Source organism: Macaca nemestrina, chromosome 8 (assembly GCF_043159975.1).
Source record: "Macaca nemestrina isolate mMacNem1 chromosome 8, mMacNem.hap1, whole genome shotgun sequence".
Lineage (NCBI taxonomy): Eukaryota > Metazoa > Chordata > Mammalia > Primates > Cercopithecidae > Macaca > Macaca nemestrina.
The window spans coordinates 77,316,554-77,339,715 of NC_092132.1; the positions used below are offsets into that span (position 1 = coordinate 77,316,554).

General features: G+C 39.8%; 1 protein-coding gene across 2 annotated transcripts in view; it reads right to left on the reverse strand.

The window, feature by feature from the left end:
• Positions 1-22,824, reverse strand: part of LOC105482163 (phosphatidylinositol-3,4,5-trisphosphate dependent Rac exchange factor 2) — a 282,501-nt gene extending 259,677 nt beyond the window's left edge. The window contains exon 1 of one of the 2 annotated variants that reach the window (XM_011742123.3): positions 22,241-22,822. In XM_011742123.3, coding sequence (XP_011740425.2) covers positions 22,241-22,381 — 141 coding nt within the window. In that variant the 5' untranslated portion in view covers positions 22,382-22,822. Of the gene's footprint in view, positions 1-22,240 lie in introns of both variants that reach the window. The other variant, XM_011742125.3, reaches the window with a different exon arrangement.
• Positions 22,825-23,162: the final 338 nt, after the last annotated feature.

Consider the following 23,162-nt stretch of genomic DNA (forward strand, 5'->3'; position numbering starts at 1 on the left):
CTCCCTTTCATGCATCCTTTGTTATCCCTTATATGGAAAAGTTAGCTCCAAAATGTAATGAACTAGCATATTTCTACGTAGGATTTTAGCTAACTGATGTAATGTGATAATATATAATACCTATTAAAATATATTTTCAGAACATGAAGAATGTTCATCAATTTTTACTTTTAAAATCAAGTTTATGAGAATGTTGTTTTTTTTTTTTTTTTTTTTTTTGAGACGGAGTCTCGCTCTGTCACCCAGGCTGGAGTGCGGTGGCCGGATCTCAGCTCACTGCAAGCTCCGCCTCCCGGGTTTACGCCATTCTCCTGCCTCAGCCTCCCGAGTAGCTGGGACTACAGGCGCCCGCCACCTCGCCCGGCTAAGTTTTTGTATTTTTAGTAGAGACGGGGTTTCACTGTGTTACCCAGGATGGTCTCGATCTCCTGACCTCGTGATCCGCCCGTCTCGGCCTCCCAAAGTGCTGGGATTACAGGCTTGAGCCACCGCGCCCGGCCTATGAGAATGTTTTTTAAAAACTCTGTAGATTTTTCTTTTACTTTTTTCTCTTTTTTTTTTTCATAGCAATCATGTTGTTTCTTCTCAACCAAGAGACTGGCAAAATTGTATCTTGTTAGTCTAAGTCCAAAGTAGAACACCAAGGCACCACTGAAAGAAAAGTTTTCAAACACAAGGTTCCTATAATTCACATTATCTTAAGAAAGCTCTTTATCAGAGCACATCAAAGCAATTTTTAGTATTAATTCACTCTCCAATTTTCAATCGAAGTGAAGAAAGATATATGGCACATTTTTATAATTCATAGAATATTTTCTAGGTTATTTATAGCATATACTACTCTACTTCAGCCAGTAAGATACTTAACACCTAGTATATAATAGACATATGCTAGGTTCTATAGAATATATCAAGGAAAAAAAATGTGTGTTAAGTTTTGCAATAAGTGAAAGGAACTTGAAAGTTAGAACAATTGAACTAGCACTGTTCTTGATGTTAACTCTTAGGTTCCACTTTCACATTTTACATTTAACTCTTGGTATCCATGTGTTCTCGGGCTACTACTAATACAACTGTTCCCAGCTGTAAAATGTCTGACTTGCTTTACTATCAGGCCCAAATATGATAATGTTTTATAAACTGTGATATGCCACACAAAAAATTATTACAAAACCCACATACACAGTAATTCAGGACCAATACTACTAAAGTGCTAATTCAAGTGTTACCAACAATAAAACCCGTAGTTAGCAGTGACAAGAACCTATATAGAAAGTGACAAGGAGATAAAAGTGGTATTTGGTATGAAATAGACTAGGAAGAGATGTCATTACAGAAAGGTGATGTTTGAATTAGATCCTGAGTATGGATATTCAAGAAGAAAGAAGAAAAGATATTCAAGTATGTATATTCAAGAAGAAAGAAGAGCATACATAAGTAGAGGCAGAAAGGCAAGTCAGCAAGATATTTAATGGATCACTTGAGAACCCTATAGGAGAGATTCTTCAGGAATAGCTACAACAAGTTAATTTGACAGATATGCCAAGGACCCTTTTTTATAAAAAGGTTCTAGAATGACAAGTTGATAAATTGGGATGTCTGAGCATCAAAGAGGCAAAGTCTGTGATAAAATGAAATAAAAAGATGAAAACACTCCTTTAGGAAGATTAATCTGAGCATGTTTGCTGGATGGATATCAGTCTGCCCATAGTTTTATTGCCATATCACCCCTGGAATAAAGGAGACTACTTTAGAGAAGAAGTAGGGGAGGCCTGGAGAAAGGGGTATATCTAGTGACACTTCGAAATCAACAGGGCATTGAGACTGGCTGGACAAGGGATGAAAGATATGGAGACAAAGATGACACTGAGCCTTCCAGTCCAGGGAGACCAGAGAAGACCAATTACAGAAAAATAGGGGAGGGACAAAGAGGAGTTACATGTCCTCTAAGGTAAAATGATGAATTTAGTTTTGCACATGTTGAGTTTGAGGCAAAAGTGAGACATACAATGCAATGTCCTTTATATTAGAAGACATGACTTTGGGATTCAAAATCTTCACTGGAGCAATATAATTTAATTTTGCATATGTAAAGGTAATTGCAGAGGCCATCATCAGTTGATAAGCTTACTGGAAGGGATAAAAGTATTTAGACAGGGATGTGAAGGTAAGAAATGAAAGTTAGAAGAAAAGTGGATAACTGTAGAGTTTCATAAGGGAACCTAAGGGAGGCCCTACAGGGAGGGAATTTCATACAAGTAACACAGATGAACAATGCCAGGGAAGTGAGGGAGCTCAAAACTGGAACAGAATTAAGAGGTATGGTTAAAAGATGGTCACAGGGAGACTTCAGGAGCCTAGCTTCTAAAAAAAAAGGGGTCTTAAAGCCAGGTTGGGAAGCAGTTGAAAGAGGAAGAGAATGCAGTAAATTCAGCAGCAAATACAACGATGTAGTCAGGGAATCTGAAAGCTTTGGGAGAGAATTTACACAGGAGCTGCAAGAGGCAATGAGATTCAGAAGAGGTTTCACATACTTTCAACACAGAATACCTGACTATATCTGATGGCATAAACAGGAAGAATTCAAAGTTACACCTTTGTTCCTTAATCATATGTAGAGGTAATAAGTTTTGTGGAGATCACCAATGGGCTTTATTACAGAAATTACTGCAATCAGAAATCAAGGGAGATTACTCATTCAGCCAAAATAAAGACACCTGAGCCCCTCACAGCAGGGAACTTTAATTATATCTTTAGACATAAGGGAAAATTGGAAAACAAAACAAAACCATTAAGGACATCACATCAAACAAGTGGCTTTACAGAAATCAGTTTCTTGCACTTCAAATCTCCCTTGGCATGCATATGCTTATGTTCACAAATTGGCACTTAGAAAATAATTCTCCATATCTCATCACAACAAAGAACTTTGGAAAATACATCAGTCCTCCATGGGAATTCTCCAAAGACTTTAAAATATTAATTTCTACAACATCCTTATTTCCCAAAGTAGCATACTTCCTTTCCCACATCAGGAGTACTTCCCATTAATCGCTGTGGTCTTATTGCCTTGCTCAGACATGTGGAAAATGATTTGTTGACTGCTTTCTGCCTAAGTCAAATCAAAACTTTAACTATATCTTTTCCACTACCAATATTTCTCATTACTATTGAAAAGTATTACTGGATAACTGTATCTCCAATAAATGCAGCCTCCTAGCTAATTTCATTTCTCTTTAGTTTCCTCTTCAATGTTGAGTTACTTCTTAGTTGTATAAGTGGATTTTGTCAATGCATCTCTTCTCATCATTCATTCTATTATGATATCTATTTTTTAGGGCAGATTGGAAACCATGTATCTCAATCCTTGATTTATATATATATATTAATGTCATGTATTCATTTCCTTGTATTTCTCAACCCTACTCCCACATTAGAATCACCTGGGGAGCTTTTAAAAAATAGCAGTTCTTGACTTCCACCCTCTGTCCCCACACCCTGAGATTCTAATTAAGCTGGTCTGGACTGAGGTCCAAGCATCAGCAATATTTCTCACCAATTTAGTCTTTCTGACTTTTGTTGGGCTTAATGAATTGGTCTCTCTCAGGTCTCACCTGTGCCCAATAGAGCCATTCCTGCACTCTGTGGCTAGAAGCCAGCCTCCCAAATGACCCTTCCTGAACCAAGGCCCAATGTTGTGACTTCCTTACTCAAAAAACTCCCCTAACTCCCACACTGTCTACTAATTAATTCTAAACTACCTCTACTGCTGTTCAAGGCCATCCACCATCTGGCTCCAAGCTACCTTTATCACCCCCTATACCACTCTACACCCCTACATATACTCTTCAATGGGACCATTTTAATCACTGTTCCACAAAAGCAACACCATGAAATGGGACAACCTTTTCAACAGTTCCTGTGAAAAGTAAAATCTAGTCAAAAGCCACAGGCCTTTACTCTTTGTTACTAGAATGACAGATGAAAGGGAATCTGTTTGCATTGGGTAAATTAATATAATAATAATAATTGCAAAATAGCTGCACATAGCACTGGTCTGCTGCTGTGTTAGCAGGTGGATGAAGTGAGCCATGCACCACCAGTTTCTGTCCTGACCCTCAAGCCTCCTGACATGCACTTGGAATAGGCTCCTGTACGATAATCAGTTGTTTCACAATCGCAGAGGAGGAAAATGATTTTCTCCTGATTTATTTCATATTTCTTACTCTGAAGCTGAAAGAGGACTACTTCTTGATCAAGAAAACATGAGTCTGTAGCTATTAGTGTGAGAACTCTAACTCCAAGTATGTTTGGTATATTTTCCCAAACTAGCAGCCCAACAGAATCTCTGTAGGAGGTTGGCGGAGCTGAGAACTGCAAAGTAAGTTATTAGGCTTTATTGGAAAATTAGTTCCATCAGAAACATAGGACCACAAAAATAGATTAGGGGTATTGTTGCTGGCATAATTAATACCATGTTGTTAAAAGGCTGATGGTCATTACACTATTTCTTCATATGAATAAGATTCTATTTGAGGTTTGGGGGTTTGGGCCTTTTTATTTATTCTGTATTTTAGTGTGGGGCAGTAGTTTGATGGCTAAACTGTGTCTGAACTTTACACTGCTTTACATGAAATTTAGAGGCTATGACTCCAAGGAACAGATTTCAATCTGTTTAGATTAACAGATTGAGATTAACTCACTTTCAACAGCTGTTACACAAATATACACCATCAGGTCAATAAACAAAACCACTTTACACTTTGGCTTCCCAAAATGGAGATAACTGATTTCTCTCTTACTATTTGCCATACTTATGGAATCTCTAAGCAGATTATAACTACAGCATAAACAACCAAGGGGAAGAAATATGGAAGGTACTGGCCATTACAGCAAATTGAGCTATAGAAATTTTAGAAATTTTCAGACCGGAGTGAGACTCAGATGATGGGCGTAAGATTTTCTAACTCTCTTTCTTTTGTTGGTAGCAACCCGTTTCACCTGTGCTCACCTGGGAATGTGTGTGAGCTGAAGGAAGAGACTTCCAATTTTGACACAGTGGTAGCAAAATGAACCCACTCACCAAAATAAATAGCAACCTTCGAACAAGCTGTCAGGAAGAATTTCAAGTTTTTCCTGCGAGTTCCATCTCCAGGAGAGACCAAACTTGATGTATTAAGGAAGGTCCCAGCAGCTGGTAAATATTCTTCTAAATTATACAATAATCGTAAAACATTAATAAACCTTCCTAGGTGGAAAATGGACTTGCAGGAGTAACTACAAACCAAGCATCTCAAATGTTACTCTAATCATCTCAGGAAGTAAGTTTAAAAGCAGTCAAAATCTACCTCTCCTTGGGTTATAATTTTGGTCCTAATCCTTATTATTATGGGATGGTCCATCCCTCAGAGTCATCACAAGCCTGAAGACCACACTCAAAGCTACACAGTCAGTGCCAGAGGCTCCTGCATGAGAAAAGATACAGGGGGTGATGAGACCAGAATACCTGAGAGTGGGCTAAGCAACAGCAACGACATTTCTCCAAAAGGTGGCAGAGATCTCTGAAGCTGCTGCTTTGGCTGTGGCATTCACAGACCACACAGAGAGAACTAAGCTGAGTTAACCCTTGTCCCCAGTTCCTTTCATGACCCCCTGCCATGTTCAGACATTGTCTTAGACCAAACTCTAAATGCGGCCTCGCTCCCCAGTGATAACCCCAACCAAACACTGTGCTCTTGATAAATGAGCACCGTCAGCACTCAGGGCCTCCAGGTCAGGCTCTGGCACGGTGACCCCAGCCACATGGCAACCTAATAACTGGCATGAGCATTAAGACACCGAGCAGAGTGCGGGAGAAAATCTCAAAGCCTCCAAGTAAGAGCTACCGATGGACTGAAAATTCTGTTACAGAGTTCAAGGAGTTTTACGTATCTGGTTTCCTTCCTAGGCACTGTATCTTGCATTATTTCCTTAGGCAGGTCTTGCCTTTAAAGTTCACCTACATATCCTTTGCATTCTTGTGGGTTAGTTTGGTACAAAGGCTATTAGGTTAAGGCTGATTGTCCCCATTTTGTCAGATGCACACCACAGTCAAAACCAGTTCCCCTGAAAAGCATAGATAAGAAACCCAGGATTTTCCTTACTTTGAAACAATCAGGCAGACAGGTCACAAATAGCACAAAAGAGAAGTGGATGCAAAAGATTTCAACTTTCTGTAGTAATTGTGTTTGCACTTCCTTTAAACTTTTATGATGTATGAGCCACAGAAAGGTCTCCTTAAAGAGAAACAGGAAGAAGAAAGCACATAACCTTATCAAAAAAATACAGACCGCTAAATTCCTTCCCGTTGGTTATACTTTTTAAAAGCCCAATATAATTATTCACTCATTCCTATTCTGAAGTTGGTAATGATGATGGTAATAAACCTATTTCCTTTTCTTTGTGCTGCAAATTCAGTGAACCGAAGAATGAAGCTCTGCAAAAGGCTGCTAAGAAATATCATTTCCAGAACTAACCCTGCAAAAAATGTCAGCACCAGAATCTGAGCTCCCAGATTCTATTAACAATTAGTCAAGAGGCGAGGATCCAGGATGCTAAGGAGAAAGGGAATATTTTCCACAGTCCTCAAGTGACCTTTCCCCTCCCCACAGTCTCTGGCAGAGGCTTCCAATGGCACTTTACAGGCCACTTAGGGACCTCTTCCAGCTGTCCACAAGTCTCAAGGGAGTCATTTCTATAGGGCCATCAGAGAGACAATACCACAGGAAGAAAACAGAGGAGGTTTTGCAACGTACTGTTTTTATTTTTATTTTTTTAATACTTTAAGTTCTAGGGTGCACAACGTTCAGGTTTGTTACGTATGTATATTTGTTACATATGTATACATGTGCCCTGTTGGTGTGCTGCATCCATTAACTGGTCATTTACATTAGGTATATCTCCTAATGCTCTCCCTCCCCCTCCCCCTCCCCCCACCCCAGGACAGGCCCCGGCGTGTGATGATCCCCATCCTGTGTCCAAGTGTTCTCATTGTTCAGTTCCCACCTGTGAGTGAGAACATGTGGTGTTTGGTTTTCTGTCCTTGAGATAGTTTGCTCAGAATGCAAGGTACTGTTGATCCTTCCTATCCCCTTTCAGGGAAAGGCCTTAAATAAGAAAAATGTATGAAAGCACCTCATACCTTAGCTTTTAACTCACGTCTGGGATTATCTAAGACAATGGTCATAAAATGGCTTTTACAGCCTGCTGCACATTCAAGATCTCCAATTCCCACCCCTGCCCCACTTGTTCAATGCTTCCGTCCCCTCGCTGCTAAAGGATTCTTCATTTCCAGCAGAAGCTTTTCAGCCAATGGTGCCCCAACTGCACAGCGTGCTGGGTTCTCATCCATGATGAATCTGAATGTTGGCTGCAGTTCCACTAGACACAGAGCTGCTGGGCATGAAACCTTATTGACAAAACGCTCCACAAAATAAGCTCGTCAATGGTGTAAACACCGAACAGAGTGAGGCAGTGGATTTTAAAGTTTGCACCTTTAAAAAATATATGCCTATTATATTAAAGTCAACAGACTTAAAAATGACAACTAAAAAATGACACTAGTTAAAGCCTTAAGTCTTAGTGTCACCGTGCTTTTTCTGATCTGTTCTATTAACTTTATTTATTAGCAATGTACATCTGGGTTTAATCTCACCTCCGAATTATCACTACACTGAAGATTTAAACAAGAAATCAATTGGCACTTTCCTCCTGGATATTGCCTGTTAAAAAAATAAAAATTCTTTCAAATATTTTTAGAGATTTACAAAAAAAGAAGAGTGACAGAAAAGAGTGAACGCCTGCTTTTTCAATCTTACACAAAATGTCAAAACACATGCACACTTATTCCTCTTCTCTGCTTCACTTATTCTCCCAGGCACTTAGACTAGCTAATATATCATATATTTTACTCATTTATCTTGTAGCTCCTGGGTTAGAGTCGCAGCTCCATGAAAGCAGGAATTTTTAATGCTTGTCAGGGCTATGTCCTCTGAACCTAGAATAGTGATTGGCACACAGTAGGTGCTCAATAAATATGCCTTGGACCACGAAGAATAAAAATATCTGGATTTTGAAAGCAATCATTGGAGAGAATCAATCATAATGCTTACCATATTAGGGGTTATTTTTTAGGTTGCCTGATTCATAAATTACACAATGCTGAAAATAAGGTTTTTCACCTAATAAAGTTGGTTTTGCACATTAATTTATAAATAGCTCTCATTGCATTTTCTTTTTGTTTTTTGTTGTTGTTGTTGTTTGGTTTGTTTTTTAGAGACAGAGATTTCAACATGTTCCCAGGCTAGATTTGAACGCCTGAGCTTAAGTGATCCTCCCACTTCAGCCTCCCAAGCTCCGCCCAGACTGATGCATTTTATGGTAATTCCTTTTTTCTCTTTTACAGGGTTTTTAGTTCTGTATTATTTGTTAAAAAAAAAAAAAAAAAAAAAAAACCCTGTAGATTTTACTTAGCACATACTCAGTATTAAGGGAAATTGCAGAACATCATAGAGGAGTTGGAAGTTTGAATTGTGACATACTGGAAAAGAAATAATTTGTAGGAAGGAGATATAGTACAATATAGTAAAACTATAGGCAATTTATTTTCTTTAAATGTTAGCAGACATTTTCTTTTTAAAAAATGTATTCAAATATCCTAGCTGACTACCTAGATCTCTCATTAAGGTTTGCTTATATTTTCACAACACCATCAAAGGTGAATCTGACCCAAATCCACATCTATAGAAATACATATATTTAAAATTGAAGATCCAGTCAAGTACTAACTAAGCTCTCAAATTTTCTGACAATCCAACCTATCATGTCCCTCATAATGAAGTCAACCATAAGTAGAAATTTTTACAAAATCTTAAATCCCAAAGAATATTTGCTACCCTCAAAATATTTAATGATACAGAGAAGACCCTATTTATATGTGAGAATTACTAGTGCACTGAAAATTATGCAGGAGAAACATCAACTTCTCATATTTTAATTGAAAGCTACGCTCTTCCATCAATAACATGATTCCCTTTTGGACCCTAAAATCATATGGTTGTGCTAATTGTCCTTGCTAGAAACTGAGGAAAATGTCTCTAGCTGTATAACATGACCCATTTACCAAACTTCGTTCTATGACTACCAGAAGGCCATTTACTCTCATTCCTCTATCCTGTCAAACAAAGTAGGTCTGGCAAACAGAACACTCTAAAGAATAGTGATCATTTTTAACAATGGATTCACTTAATATATGTTTAAACTACATTAATGCTTTTCACCTAAGCAATCAACAGAATATCCATTAAATGCAGACATACACACATTTTGGACAGTGTGTGTGCATATACATACACATACACATATATAAACATACACACATAATAATTACATATGTTAATTATACAAATTAAGTTTATATCTTTGCCTCAAATGTCTTGTGATTTGATCACATATAGGATAAACACGTGAGCTGTATTTAAACATAAAGCCAAGGGTTCAAACTTGTTAGGAAGCACTGTAAATAGAGATCCAAAATGATCCCAGAGGAATTAAATTAAGCTGAAAATAGCATCAGTACCGACATATATTAACAGATATGCCAATGGGAGAACTAAGGTTTTCTATTTCTGAAAGGTTCATGTGTTTCCTTATTTCTACGAGGGAAACTCCTGACTTCTGGGTAATCTTTGGCTCCTGAGTGCTTGCCTGGCTCTGACTCTGTCTTGGATTGACCATAAGCTCCTGTTGCTCTCTTGCACTTGATGGTTTGCCTGAAATGAACTACTGTTCCTTCCTGATTTCTAGCTTCTGTGTACTTCCGGAGTCAACAAGTTCTGCGTCCCTGCTCCAGCATCTGCCTTGGTTTTTCCTAGTCCTGATTAATCACACCATTCCCACAATTCAGAAGGATCCAGGCCAGTGATTCATCAGCGGAACATCTTGGAAGAGCAATACAAATTTTGCGGTGGATCTTTTCAGAATCCCCACTCTCCCAATTAGGAACTGACCAAAATGTCCCCAGGTGTGAGTTTACAATGATCGAGCCTTGAAGGTAGTTCTAAGTTGTGAGTTAAATATGAATATGCAGTGCCTAACACATAAGAAACACATAACAAAAACAGAATTTCCATATTATCTTGGAATATTTTTTTCTAGAAACTTCCACAAAATTTTAAAATTACATAAAATCACCAAATACCCTAAAGCCTTTCTGTAGTGAAAGCCAATGGAAAAAAAAAAAAACAAAAACAACCTTGAGAGCTCTGGAGCTCTTACAAATATATGTGAAAAGAGAGATACATGTTAGATGGATTGCTATGTGGGAAAGAATATATTATTTTAGAGGGAAATAATCCAAATTATATTTTAAATACAATAGGTTCTTATAGTAAAGGAATCTAATAATTAATACAAATGATTTTCTGAGGACAGGAGTATGAATGGATTCAAAATGTGGCAGAGATGACCCTTTGCCCCTCAGTATTTATTCCTATGTCATTATTTCAGTGTAGAACTCCCTAAGTTTCAGTTAGGCACAAGGCTGTCCAGCCAGTCAGCATATCTCCCAGTCTCCCTTACAGCTGGATTAGCCAAGTTACAAAGATCTGGCCGTGGGGATGAGAATGAATGTGATGTGTGTCATTTCTGGGTTACATCCTTAAAGGGAGTGCTTGCCCTCCACTTTTTCTCCCACCCTCTGGTCCCTTGGGGCTGGGATGTGAAAAGTGTAGTGGTAAGTCAGCTTCAACCATAGGGAAAAGGACGACACCCTACTGTACTGCTTCCCCCACCTTCTCTAACCCATTGGAAACACCTAGAGAATTTACATAAATACTGAGGCCTGGCTCTCACCCCCACACACTCAGATTTAATTGGTCCTAGGGGCTGGTAGAGCAGTGAGATAAAAGAAACAGCGGTCTCTGAATGACCTGATGCAGCTGAGCTGCTAACCCCACTGGAACACTGCTGGGGTATATTTAATTTAAAAATTAAATAACCAGAGTTCTAAGAGAGGATGCAAAAAAGGCCATGTTGATTACATATGGCTTTCCTAGCCACAAACAATCCTTCTGCATGTTCAAACTATTGTTATTTGGTCTCAGTTAAAGCAGCTGAACAAATATCCTTACAAATAAACACAAAATTCTGGCCTTCAGGAAAAAAAGAATATGTTAAGTACAGGTAAGAAAAAATACTATTCTTTTTCTAAAGGAAAAACTAAAGTATAGCTATTGAAAACAAAAAAGTGAAGTTTTAGCATAATCCGAGGAAATTATGGCTGAACTAGAGATTTATTAAAGAAAAAACAAAAACTAAACTAAAAATGTTAAGACAAAGACAGAAAAAAGATATTAAAGTTGGCCAATTCATTAATGATTTGCATAAGTCAATGAGGCCTTGGTATCAAAATGTGATGATTTTAGGACAGAGTTAAAGAAATATTGATTTCTCTTATAGGCCCATTTTTGACAGGACATAGGTTAGACTGCTTTAAGACATGGTCTTAATAAGAAAGAATAAAGATATAGTCTCCTTGTATTTTGTTGCTTTGTCACCTTGAACATATAACTTCCATTTCATGGTCTAAAATGGCTGCCCCGTCACCTGCCATCACATCCTCATACCAGCCAGAGAGAAGAGAGAAAGGAGAAAAGACAATGCATACTCTTCACAATAAGGGCACACTGCAGAAGTTACCCAGGCCACTTCTGCTCACCCCACTACCCAGAACCTTTACAAAGGTTTACACACTTATCTGCATGGGAGGCTGGGAAATGTAGTCTTAAGCTGGACCTAAAACTTTTATCACTATAGAAGAAAAGAACACTGGGTATTGGGGACACTTAGAAGTCTCTGCCAGAGGTTTCATTATAAAGCGGTACAAGAAAATGAGATAAAGTTGTTTCTAGAATATTCAAAATACATTTTGTAAATATATAAAATACATAAAATTGGCCAGGCCTGGTAGTTCACACCTGTAATCCCAGCACTTTGAGAGGCCGAGACAGGTGGATCACCTAAGGTTAGGAGTTCAAGAGCAGCCTGACCAACATGGTGAAACCCCGTCTCAATTAAAAATACAAAAAATTATCCAGGCATGGTGGCAGGTGCCTGTAATCCCAGATATTTGGGAGGCTGAGGCATGAGAATCACTTGAACCCGGGAGGCGGAGGTTGCAGTGAGCCGAGATCATGCCACTGCACTCCAGCCTGGGCAACAGAGCAAGACTCTATCTCAAAAAAATAAATAAATAATAAAATATGTAAATACAAATATATTTATATAGAAAGCCAAATATGACATAGCTATACTGTATAGAAAATGAAAGATCCTTTCATCTACATACCTCTGGGAAAATAATGAATTCTTAAAATAATCTTGGAGCATGTGGGTGCGGGACTAACATTTAGGTCAATTAATAGAGTATAATAATGCCTTTCCACAGATCTTCTCCTAGTACTACTGATACAAATAAGGCTTTGGAATGGGAGATGTTATTTCTGGAATCCTAAGATTTCTTTCTTCGAGGCAACAGTCTCAAATAAGAAAAGGCTAGAACTCCTAGGAAGCACGAAAGCAAGGCCAAGTTGAGGTATTACAAGGCACCAAGGGAAAACATCAGCATTTCTTGCACAATTTCTGAAAATGTGTCACCATCTATAAAGCCTCTCCTACTGGCAAGAAGACAACTTAAATAGATAATTAAAATAACAAAAGTGGCAAAGCAAAATCAAACATAGATATCAATCCATATTTGACTCTCTCTGAGAGAAAAAGTTTTCAAATGAATAAAAATGTTTATCCATCTATATTCTATATTGTGATATTTTTGCTGTAAAACCAGAGAATATTTTTATATCGGTATTCTAAATTTAATCAGATGGAGTCATTTCTTAAGTACTATACAATTTAACCCTTTCAAATGAAGGGGTTGCCTTTTAATGGAAAATATGCATTTCACATTAATGACAAAACACAACGTCCTTGGCTAAGATATCTTCGAGCAAAATAGATCCCTTTTTGTACACTATGCTCTGTTATATGTAAGGCTATACAACAAATTTATTCAATAAATCAAAGTCTGAAATCACCTATACTAAGTAGAAGTGCTTAAAAATCATAACTTCAAATTAACATATCATTTTTCTTAAAATTTCAATCATTGAACTCTTGGACGAAATGCAATAGTTTATGAAAATAGGGGAAATTTTTAAGCAGTTATTATTAGATGTATCATCATGTGAATAGTTATGTTCAATACCATGGAAAAAGCGACCCAGCCACACTTTTAATCAATGAAACATTTACTACAGAACGCTTTTCCTGAATCTTTGATTGTTTGAGGCAACTACAATGTTGTAAATCAAAGATGACTTTAATATAGCTAATACAATTTTAATAAATTGTAAATTCTGCAATTTACAATTATAATGTAAATCATTGATTTTAACATAGCTAATAATATAACTAATAAATTCACATTTGAACATTTTTAATAAATTTAATAATGCTTTTAATGAAGAAGAACAAAAATCCATCTCATGAAAAGTAAATATAAAATGTTTAAAGAAATAATGCAAACTAAAACAATTATTTTTAGGTCAAACTAATAGTGCTGAAAACACAGACATAATGATTTTGTTTGGTATGAAAATATAATGCCAGGTATATACTAAAAGAATACTTAAGAAAACACTGTTTAAAACAAGTGCTGAAGAAACTATAATCACACTAAAATGTCAGATAAATCATTGTTTCTTTTTTTTACATGGCTAATGACTGATATGTGCATTAAATGTAAAGTAGAAGTTTTATACAATTTGCACCATGGTTTAAAAAATGTTTGTCATTATTTCTGAGATTTGAACCTATTCATACTAGATGTAATAAACCAGAAGTGCTTACGTCTCTACTTGAGCTTCTAAATTTATATGTTGTGTTTAAGAAAATCACATTTAAAAGAATAATTGAACAAAGCCTATCACACATCCACCCTCAGATGTCCAAGCTCAATTCCCTTTTCTATTTCTGAAAGTGTGTGTCCAGATCGTTACTGTTCTCTTCAGGGCACTGCCCTCTCAGCAAGAACAAACAACAAAACAAGAACAAAACAAAACAGAACATCAGACAGAAAACCAGAGTTCAACTTCATAGAGGAAGAACGGCCATCGGGTAGCAACCTCCATACTTGCCTCTCCCCTAAAGTGCTAAAGTGGCCCTTGTCCTTACTCATAAGTTCCTTCTGGAGGAAAGCTAACCCTCCCTGGTGGCTTCCAGAACACTCCCTCTCCTGCATTCCCTAGGCCCCGCTGGCGTTCTCAGGACCTTCTTCTATTAAACTTGCCCTTATGCCTCCAGGCTTGGAAAAGACAGGGTGACTGACAGACCAGGCTGGTGACTCTCAAGCTGGTCTGAGCACGTGCCAAACTCAGTCTGTGGATAGACAAGACAGAGGAGAGGGAGATAAGCTTGGAGTTTAGGGAGGGAAAAAAAAAACACTTCCGGCTAGGAACGGTGGTTCACGCCTGTAATCATAGCACTTTGGGAGGCCGAGGCTGGGGGGACTGCCGTAGCTCAGGAGTTTGAGACCAGCCTGGACAACACGGTGAGACCCCGTCTCTACTAAAGTAGAAAAAGTTAGCAGGGCATGGTGGCATGCGCCTGTAGTGCCAGCTTCTCAGAAGGCTAAGGCAGGAGAATCGATTGAACCCGGAAGAGGGAGGTTGCAGTGAGCCGAGATCACACCACTGTGCTCCAGCCTGGGCGATAGAGCGACACTATAAATAAATAAACAAACAAACAAACAAACACTTCCTACCTATCAGGACTTTACCTACAGAAGCTGATTTGAATTTCAGGCCAGCCCTGTGAGATACTATCAAATGTGTTTTCCAAATACGAAACTGAGACATACAGAAGCTGTGTTGTTTGACCAGAGTGTGAGAGTTTGTAAGTTTCAGTGTGAGGATTTTAGACCAGCTCATCAGATTCTGTGCCATGCAGTTCACCTCACTGTCCCAGTGTGGGAGGGAGAGCCTCTGGTATGTGTTCACAAGGGGCCACAGAGACCACCCCAGGCAGTTCCACAAGCTGTACACTGGAGAAGCAGCAGAATTTTTAAAATACACAAGTGACAGCTTGCCTATTCTTAGTGCCTGCAAAGATATTTTACTACAGGTATGTTACAGGGCAAGATGGCTCAGAAAATTTTGCCTTGTCTTGTCTCCCAGTGCCATGGGGGTGCTTGCTATGCTTCCCACAAAGGTGCCATTTGCCTTCTGCCACTCTCTGTTGTCGCTGCTTTAGTTCCCTTCTTATTGTCTCTGTCCCCTTGGCTAGAATCATATGCCTTACCCATCCCTAGACAAAATCATCCCCTTCTCTCCTTGCAGTTACCACCAAACTCCTTGAATAGTTTATCCACCATCCTTCACATCCTCAGCTTCCACTCATGTCTCAACTGGTTCTGACAGTCGGGCTTCTGCTCACACGCTCTACTGAAGCTAAAACCCCAATGACATTCTAACCGCCAGATCCAGCGACCTCTTCAGTCTTCACACACCCCACTTCCCTCAAGTTCTGCCACTTTACAGAGACCTTTCTTCTGAAAACTAGATCCTTCTTTGGCTTTCAAAGTATCGCTCTCTCCTAGTTCTTTGTTTCAGCCTGTGACAGCTCCGAGTCAACTGCACACTCTACTCTTCCTCTATCCTTTAAATATTGACTCTCCAACATCCTACCTTTTGTTTGTGTATTTTCTTCCTCTAATTGGTCTTCTTGTGTCATCTTACTCACCTGATGGTTTCAAAATACACGATTAGTTAATTTTTGGATCTCTCACTTTTGGCCCAAATTATTTCTCAAGTTCTACATTCTTATCTTCAAAAATCATAGTAGTATTTGTGGCTCAGTTCAACATGTCCAAAAGCAAATTCATTTTCCTTCTCCTCCTAGTGCTGTTCTGTGCCCTGCATTCCAATTCTCAGTTAATGACACTACCCATCTAGTCTTCAAAGCTAGAGACCTAGCCCCACCCTATGTTCTTCATTCTACTTAAACCTCCACTTCTGAGAGGAGTATACAAAATACTAAAGCTTCTACCCAAAAAAATCCCTCATAGTTGGGCATTTGATTTTTTGTGGTTTGGTTTGGGTTTTTTTGTTGTTATTGTTCTTTTATGTTTTCCAAGGCTTCTACCCCAGATCAGACTTTCCACATTTCTTACCTGGACTAATGCAATGACAGGCTCTTAATGGGTAACTAGACTTCAATCTTTGTTCCTCAAGCTCGTAAACAGAATTCTCTTGCTAAGAAACAAATCTAATCACAATAGCTACTAGTTTTATATTAAAGTCATTGGCATTATAATAGGGTATAATTATAAGACTGTTTCAGACCCTGAAATGCCAGGCTCTGCCACACTGAGGTCACACTGTGCATGCTGTACTTTGGGGATGGATAATTCTCCCAGTATGACACATTCTTCCACATCCTTTAGAAGCCAGCTCTATCATCATCTCTTCCCAAAACTTCCCTTGTCTCCTTGACTGAAAGAATCTCTATTGCTTCCATGTGACTTTGCTTATGGCTTTAGTGTCGCAGCTCCCATAGAGTATTGTGATGATCCAGCACCTAACAGAAGCTGCGTTCATCTGCACAGGCTGCCATAACAAAATACCACAGATTGATGGCTTAAGCAGAAATTTATTTTCTCACAACTCTGAAAGCTTAGAAGTCTAAGATCAAGGTGTCAGTAGGTTTGGTTTCTCCTGAAGCTTCCCTCCTTAGCTTGTGGAGGGCTATCTTTTCCCCATGTCCTCCCAAGGCCTTTCCTCTGTACACCCCAGAATCTCTCTGTGTGTCCAAATCTCCTCTTCTTTGAAGGACACTAGTCAAATTGGATTAGGGTCTACCCTATGACCTCATTTTAACCTGATCACCTCTTTAAAGGCCCTATCTACAAAAACAGTCCTATTCTTAAGTACTGGGGATTAGGACTTCAACATATGACTCCTGGGGAGGGACACAATTCAGTCCATAACATAAACCTTAAGCATAATGTGCTGATCAATCATCTTTGTCTGGAAGAGTCAGGTCATGACTTAAAGAGTTTGATTTCAGATGCATTCAAACTCTGCTTTGTTTGCTTTTGCTTTGTTTGCCTGTTTGTCTGTTTTCTTGAGCACCTGCTATTTACAAAGCACTGTGTTTAGGCCAAGAAAAGCATACATAGGAAGTAAATGCAAATCCCCTTTTCTCTGGGAATTTGCCATTTAGACAAATGTTTTTTCTAACTGCTTTTACGAAATCTCAAATCTGAGAAAGGTGGAGCCATGCACAGAGAAGCTAGGGTGGCACGCCTGAAGCCATAAAATCTAGCTCTCCAGCAGCCCTTGCAAGGGCCTCTGGAGCTCCAGGGAGCACAATTTGAAAGAGCTAAGAGACACGCATATATTAAGCTGAATAAGAGAGTGAGGATGCAACCGTTTAAACTCCAACTGTGGTTGTTGTTACCTGGAATATAAAGTTTTCTCACTGTCTTAAAATCAACTAATGAGCATTTATAAGAATATCATTAAAAAGACTACACTAACAGAAGGAAAACAAGGAAGGAGGAAACGAAGAGAATTGGGGACATACAGAAAAGGTAGAGAAGGAATATAACAGAAACAAAAATTATATCTAATGATAACCATAGGCATGGCTCTTTATAACAACTGTAACATCAGCAAAATAACAGTAACTACTTATAGGACCCTCTCCTGAGCCAGATGGGCCAAGCCCAATGCATATATCATATCATTCTTACAATACCCCTGAGAACTGCTATTCTCCATTTTACAAATGAAGAAAAAGCGGCATGAAAAATTAGGAATGTGTTTAAAATCACAAAGCAAATTAGAGATGGGACTCAAATGCTAAGGTATCCAAGGTCAAAGCCTGGACAGGCAACACATTTGAAAATATTCGGTTTATGACAAGACACATAGCTTGAAGTCATTGTTTTAATATGCCCACAGTGTGGACTAGCCATGCATTCTGGTTTGCCAGGAACAATCCCAGTTTCCATCTGTTTCCCAGTGTAATTACTAATAGCACTCCCTTTCACTCTCAGAAGTGTCCCAGTTTAGACAGTAAATTATATGGTCATCCTGCCTCAATGCCACTGACCCACAATGTAACTGGCCTATACAATTTTCCAGGCCCAGTGCAAAATAAAAATGTGAGGTCTCTTGTTCAAAAAGCAGGGGGCTGTTGGGGAATGCTATTAAAGGTACTGAAATATAACACTTTTTTCTTCATGTGTCTGCTCTGCTCATGTCCATTGTCCCATCAGACTTCATTTGCAAAACACAAGGTCAAAGATAAAATTGGCAAGAATTTCAAGATGGCAATAGTAGAGCATTAAAACAAGCTGGGCATCCTTCTCAGCTCAGAACCGTGGGCCACTGCACAGGATGTGCATCGATGAAGCCAGCCCTGGGTCTTCCTTTTCTCTGTCCACTCACATGAGTCTGTCATCTCGGCAGGCTCTGTCACAGGTTGGCAAACAGGAAACAGGTTGTAACTGACTATTGTCCAGACTTTGGATGTTAAATACTGGATGTTAGGTTCATATAATCATTTATTTAGAAGAAATATTTTTAACAAAGCAAAAAATTTCATTTCCCAAGCAAAACAAGAACATAAATTCAAGCAAATTAGATCACTCTCTAACATTTTATCTGTGACCTAAAAATAACCTATCCATGATCTCAAACAAAAATTTAAAATATATGAAACAATAGTGCATGCAAAGTCTTTAATACCTCAATACCTGATTTAAATCATGTTTCTGTTTTAAAGGCAGGTACTACATGTTTAATTTGAAATTTTTTGCTGCATAAATCCATATGTGCCTGAGCAAAACTGAAAATTCTACTGTCTATTTAGACCAAATGGAAGAAAACAGGAAATAAAAATGTTCAGGATAATTGAGGCACTATCCTTAAAAATGGAGTGGGAGGAGAGAGGGTGGGTCAACTCACTGATTCATGCATGCACTCAACAAGCATGTATTGAGTACCTACAATGTCACAAGCACTGCACACAATTACGGAAAGCACAGGCAGACAAGATGGTATGTCCCTGTCCTCAAGGAGGTCTAACAGAATGAGACCAAAGTAAACAAAAATCAATGACTTTGGGTACTATGGAAGAAGGAAATGCAGGGTAAAGTGGATATAAGCAAGGAGCACCTGGGAAGAAGGGGCTAACTGAGCCCTGAAAGGAATCCACAAGGTACAAAAGGAAGGCCCCAGGAAGAACAAAGGCTGTGCTGAGGAAGCACGGCCCACCATGGAAAGAGTAGCCAGGTGAAGGCACAGAGCTTTGTTCAAACAGCAGTGTGTGCCTGGGGGCAACTACAGAGAAGATGCAGAGAGACAAATACCATGGCATAGAGAAGAAAGGCAATGCTCACGGGCTGTCTTGGGGATGGCAGTGGGGTAAGATGCTCTTTCCTTAAAGGCCAAAGTGTGGGAATTGAGGCGAGAGAGGGCTCAGAAATAGGAAAGATTTTAGAAAAGCTTTTCCCTCTAGCCATATGATTTCTTTTTTTTTTTTTTTTCTTGAGACAGAGTCTTGCTCTGTCGCCCAGGCTGGAGTGCCATGGTACGATCTCGGCTCACTGCAACCTCCACCTCCCGGGTTCAAGCGATTCTCCTGCCTCAGCCTCCTGAGTAACTAGAATTAAATATGTTCACCACCACGCCCAGCTAATTTTTTGTATTTTTAGTAGAGATGGGGTTTCACCACATTGGCCAGGCTGGTCTCGAACTCCTGATCTCAGGTGACCCACCCACCTCGGTCCCCAAAAGTGCTGGGACATATGATCTTTTTATAAAGGTAATAATACCATTTTGTTTGCTTATTTATAGGGTGGTTAAGTCAAAATACATTCTTAGTAGAACTAAAAATATGTTTTTTAACCTCTTCTTCCTACTAAAGATTAGTCATCCTTCATCCATGTTAATGGCTTAAAGCAATAATAGAAATGATTAATGACTAATCTAACAAATATTTAATTTGACTTAGGAGTAAACTATCAATTTTTGGCAACAAATTTACCACTCGACTTATTTAATACTATGGCTAACTTTTAAAACTAACTTCTATTGTTTGTTTCCATCTCTGATCATTCCCTTAGGACTGGTTCCTAGAAGAGGAATTACCAGGCCAAAGGGTTTGAATAGCTTAAAAGCTCTTGGTACACATTAGCGTAGTCTAATATCAAAACCAGAGTGACTACATCAACTTCAGGTAACCAAGAAAACTCTATGGGGTGTAAATGTTGCTATAAATAACACCCTAAAAAGAAAATCTAATAATATATTATAAATAGATCTTAGGCTTTGTAAGCCAGAGTAAACTTTTATTTAGGATGACATTCAGACTAATTAGTGCATTTGTGCGTATAAACATAAACAGGCACAAATGATGCACAAAGAAAACAAAAGTGGAAGAGCCCATAGATTCTGAAAGAGATAAGAAGAAACCATGAAATGATGTTCTCCTTATAGAATGGGAAAATTTATTTTATACTTTCCATACTTTCTTGCCTAACTCTATATACTAATAGTAAGTTTTCTGTTGTAATGATCAGGTTTAAGATTAGAAGAAAAACTGATATTTTAAATAAAGATCAACAAATTAAGTTTTTAATATAATTAGATTAACTGTCTATTTCTGCAAAGTATTCTGCACAGTACTTTGTACACAGATCTTCAGAAAAGAGTAATTATGTAAGAAGTGACTCAGATTCTTCAAAAGACAAAGAACTTTGTTACCAAAAAGTTTCATGAAAGCCAAATTTAAAGCTATTAAAAATCAAATCTTAAAAACATCCATTTTTGACAATCTTCGTTACAAGGAAGTATATAATAATTCTATAAATCTCCAGTTACCAGGATATTCTCAAATACTTGTACATTTGCAGAGAATGTGGCCCCTAGAAGTCAAGTATATTAATTTTGAGAAGTCAACCATAACCCAATCTGTACATTTTACATCACTTGAGACATTGTTCTTTCCTTCTTGCCACAGCCAAGAAGTGAATTTTATCTGTCATGATTATAAGCAGAAAGTTGACAGATTTCAGAACACTAAGCAGGAAGTCTGGCACCTGAAATATTTTCCTTCAGACCAAGGGGGCATGGAATTGGTTGTTGGAAGAAGGATTTGGATGAGATCACAAAAACTAAAGCTCCCGGTTCTTTGAACGATGCTCTCCCAGGAATCTGGGTGGAAAGAAGCCAAGGCTCAAATTCTTTGTCTTTTCAGCAGTGAATAGGAAAAATTCAACTTTTGAGTGTTATCTCAGCAGTTACTTTCACTCAGTTTTGCCCCTTTGGCCCTAAAATGAATGAAACGTTTTCAAAGCAGATGGCAGTGAGTCAAGCAGAAACGTGGAAAGTAAGTACATCCCCAGTTCCACGAAGTCCTGAAGCTTGATTACAGCACTCCCATGGGCCATGTAAACAGGGGACCAGAAACTGAGCAGAAGACAGATTTAAGCCAGTGGGGAGGAGACTATAGGACTAGGACGGGGTGAGCGCCACATGTGGCTTTAATATCCAACAGCTGCTAGAGATCATCACCCCGCTGCTCTCCCTGTACCCCCACACCAGAATCCTCTGTTTCAAAGACCATAACTAAAGCGGCCACTGCCATGTTATCTGAGTAACGAACTCAACCTCGAGCACATTCAAGGACATTTTTTAACTTAGTGTACCTGAATGTAGCCGACTGGATCTTTAATCACTAAACCAAAGCTTTAAAACAAAGTCTCCAGGAAAGAACAAGAAGGAAAATCAATTACACAGTGCACTTGAGCAGACTGGGGAGGAGGGTAAAAGAAAAGTGAGGGAAGATGGGGCAGCCGGGATTCCCTGGACTGGAGCTCTCTTCTCTAGAGCTAACTTTTCAGACCTGGAGCTCTCCAAGGCCCCCGCAACTCAGTGAGTCTCGGGGCACCAACAAATCCCCGCGAGGGTCACCGCCCCCGCGAACGCAGCGTCCACACGCCGATTCCCGCGCTTGCGATGCCCCGACCGGTCCCTGGTCCCCGCACAGACAATGCCGCGCGCGCTTCCCGCAGCCACTCTGGGACCCGCGCCCCGCGCCGCCCCGAGGTCCCCCAGCGTCTGCCGGGGACACTTACCGACACCAGGAACTCCAGTGTGCCCACATAGTCCCGCTCGGTCTTCTGGAGCTCGCTGAGCACGCACACGCGCAGGCGAAGCTGCTTCTCCAGGTCCTTGGCGCTCTCGGCGCGGCCGTCCCCGCGGCTGTCCTCGCTCATGGTCGGCGGCGGTGCGCGGCGCTGCCCGCCGTGCTGAGCGCTGACCCGCGCGCCCGCTGCTGCCCGGCCCCCGGCGGCGAGAATGGAAAGTTGCCGCCTCCGCCAACTCCGAGGAGGGACAGACGACTTTACATGCTGGGGAGAGGCTGGGCGCAGGGAGAGGAGGGGATCGAGCTGGAATCCCGGCGCGGGGGGCGCGGGGCTCGGCAGAGAAAATTCCTGGGAGTGGGGGCTCCGGCCAGGCCCTGCGCGCCCGGTCCCGCTGCTCTGGCCTCACACGGCCCGGACTGGAGGGGAAGCGACTTCGGCAGCCACAGCAGTGACTTGGACATTAATCAAAAGCTTTGTATCCATGTGACTCCGACCCTTTACCCTTCGCCAAATCTCAGGAAAAAGGAAACACAACCCTGGGGAAGTGCTGCGTGCTGGCTAATCACACACGCGCGCGCGCACACACACACACACACACAGCAGCAGCAGCAGCAGCAGCACTTGAGATGGAACTCACAGGAGGTTCCCAGTCCCAGGGACACACACTCCAAGGCGCAACTCGAGGGTTACTCCTGAGACTCCACTATTATTTAACTTTAATGTGTTTTGTACGAATCCTGAAAGCAAAGAAACAAGTCCCCACGGTTACATAACTGGATGGGAACAAAAACAACCACGGTATTGACCCTCCCGTCTTTGAAAAGAAACACATTGATTTTTGGTTTCATTCAAGCACAAAACAGGTTTGCTTTTAAAACCCTCCAACTGAGAATAGTTCACAGGGCAGACA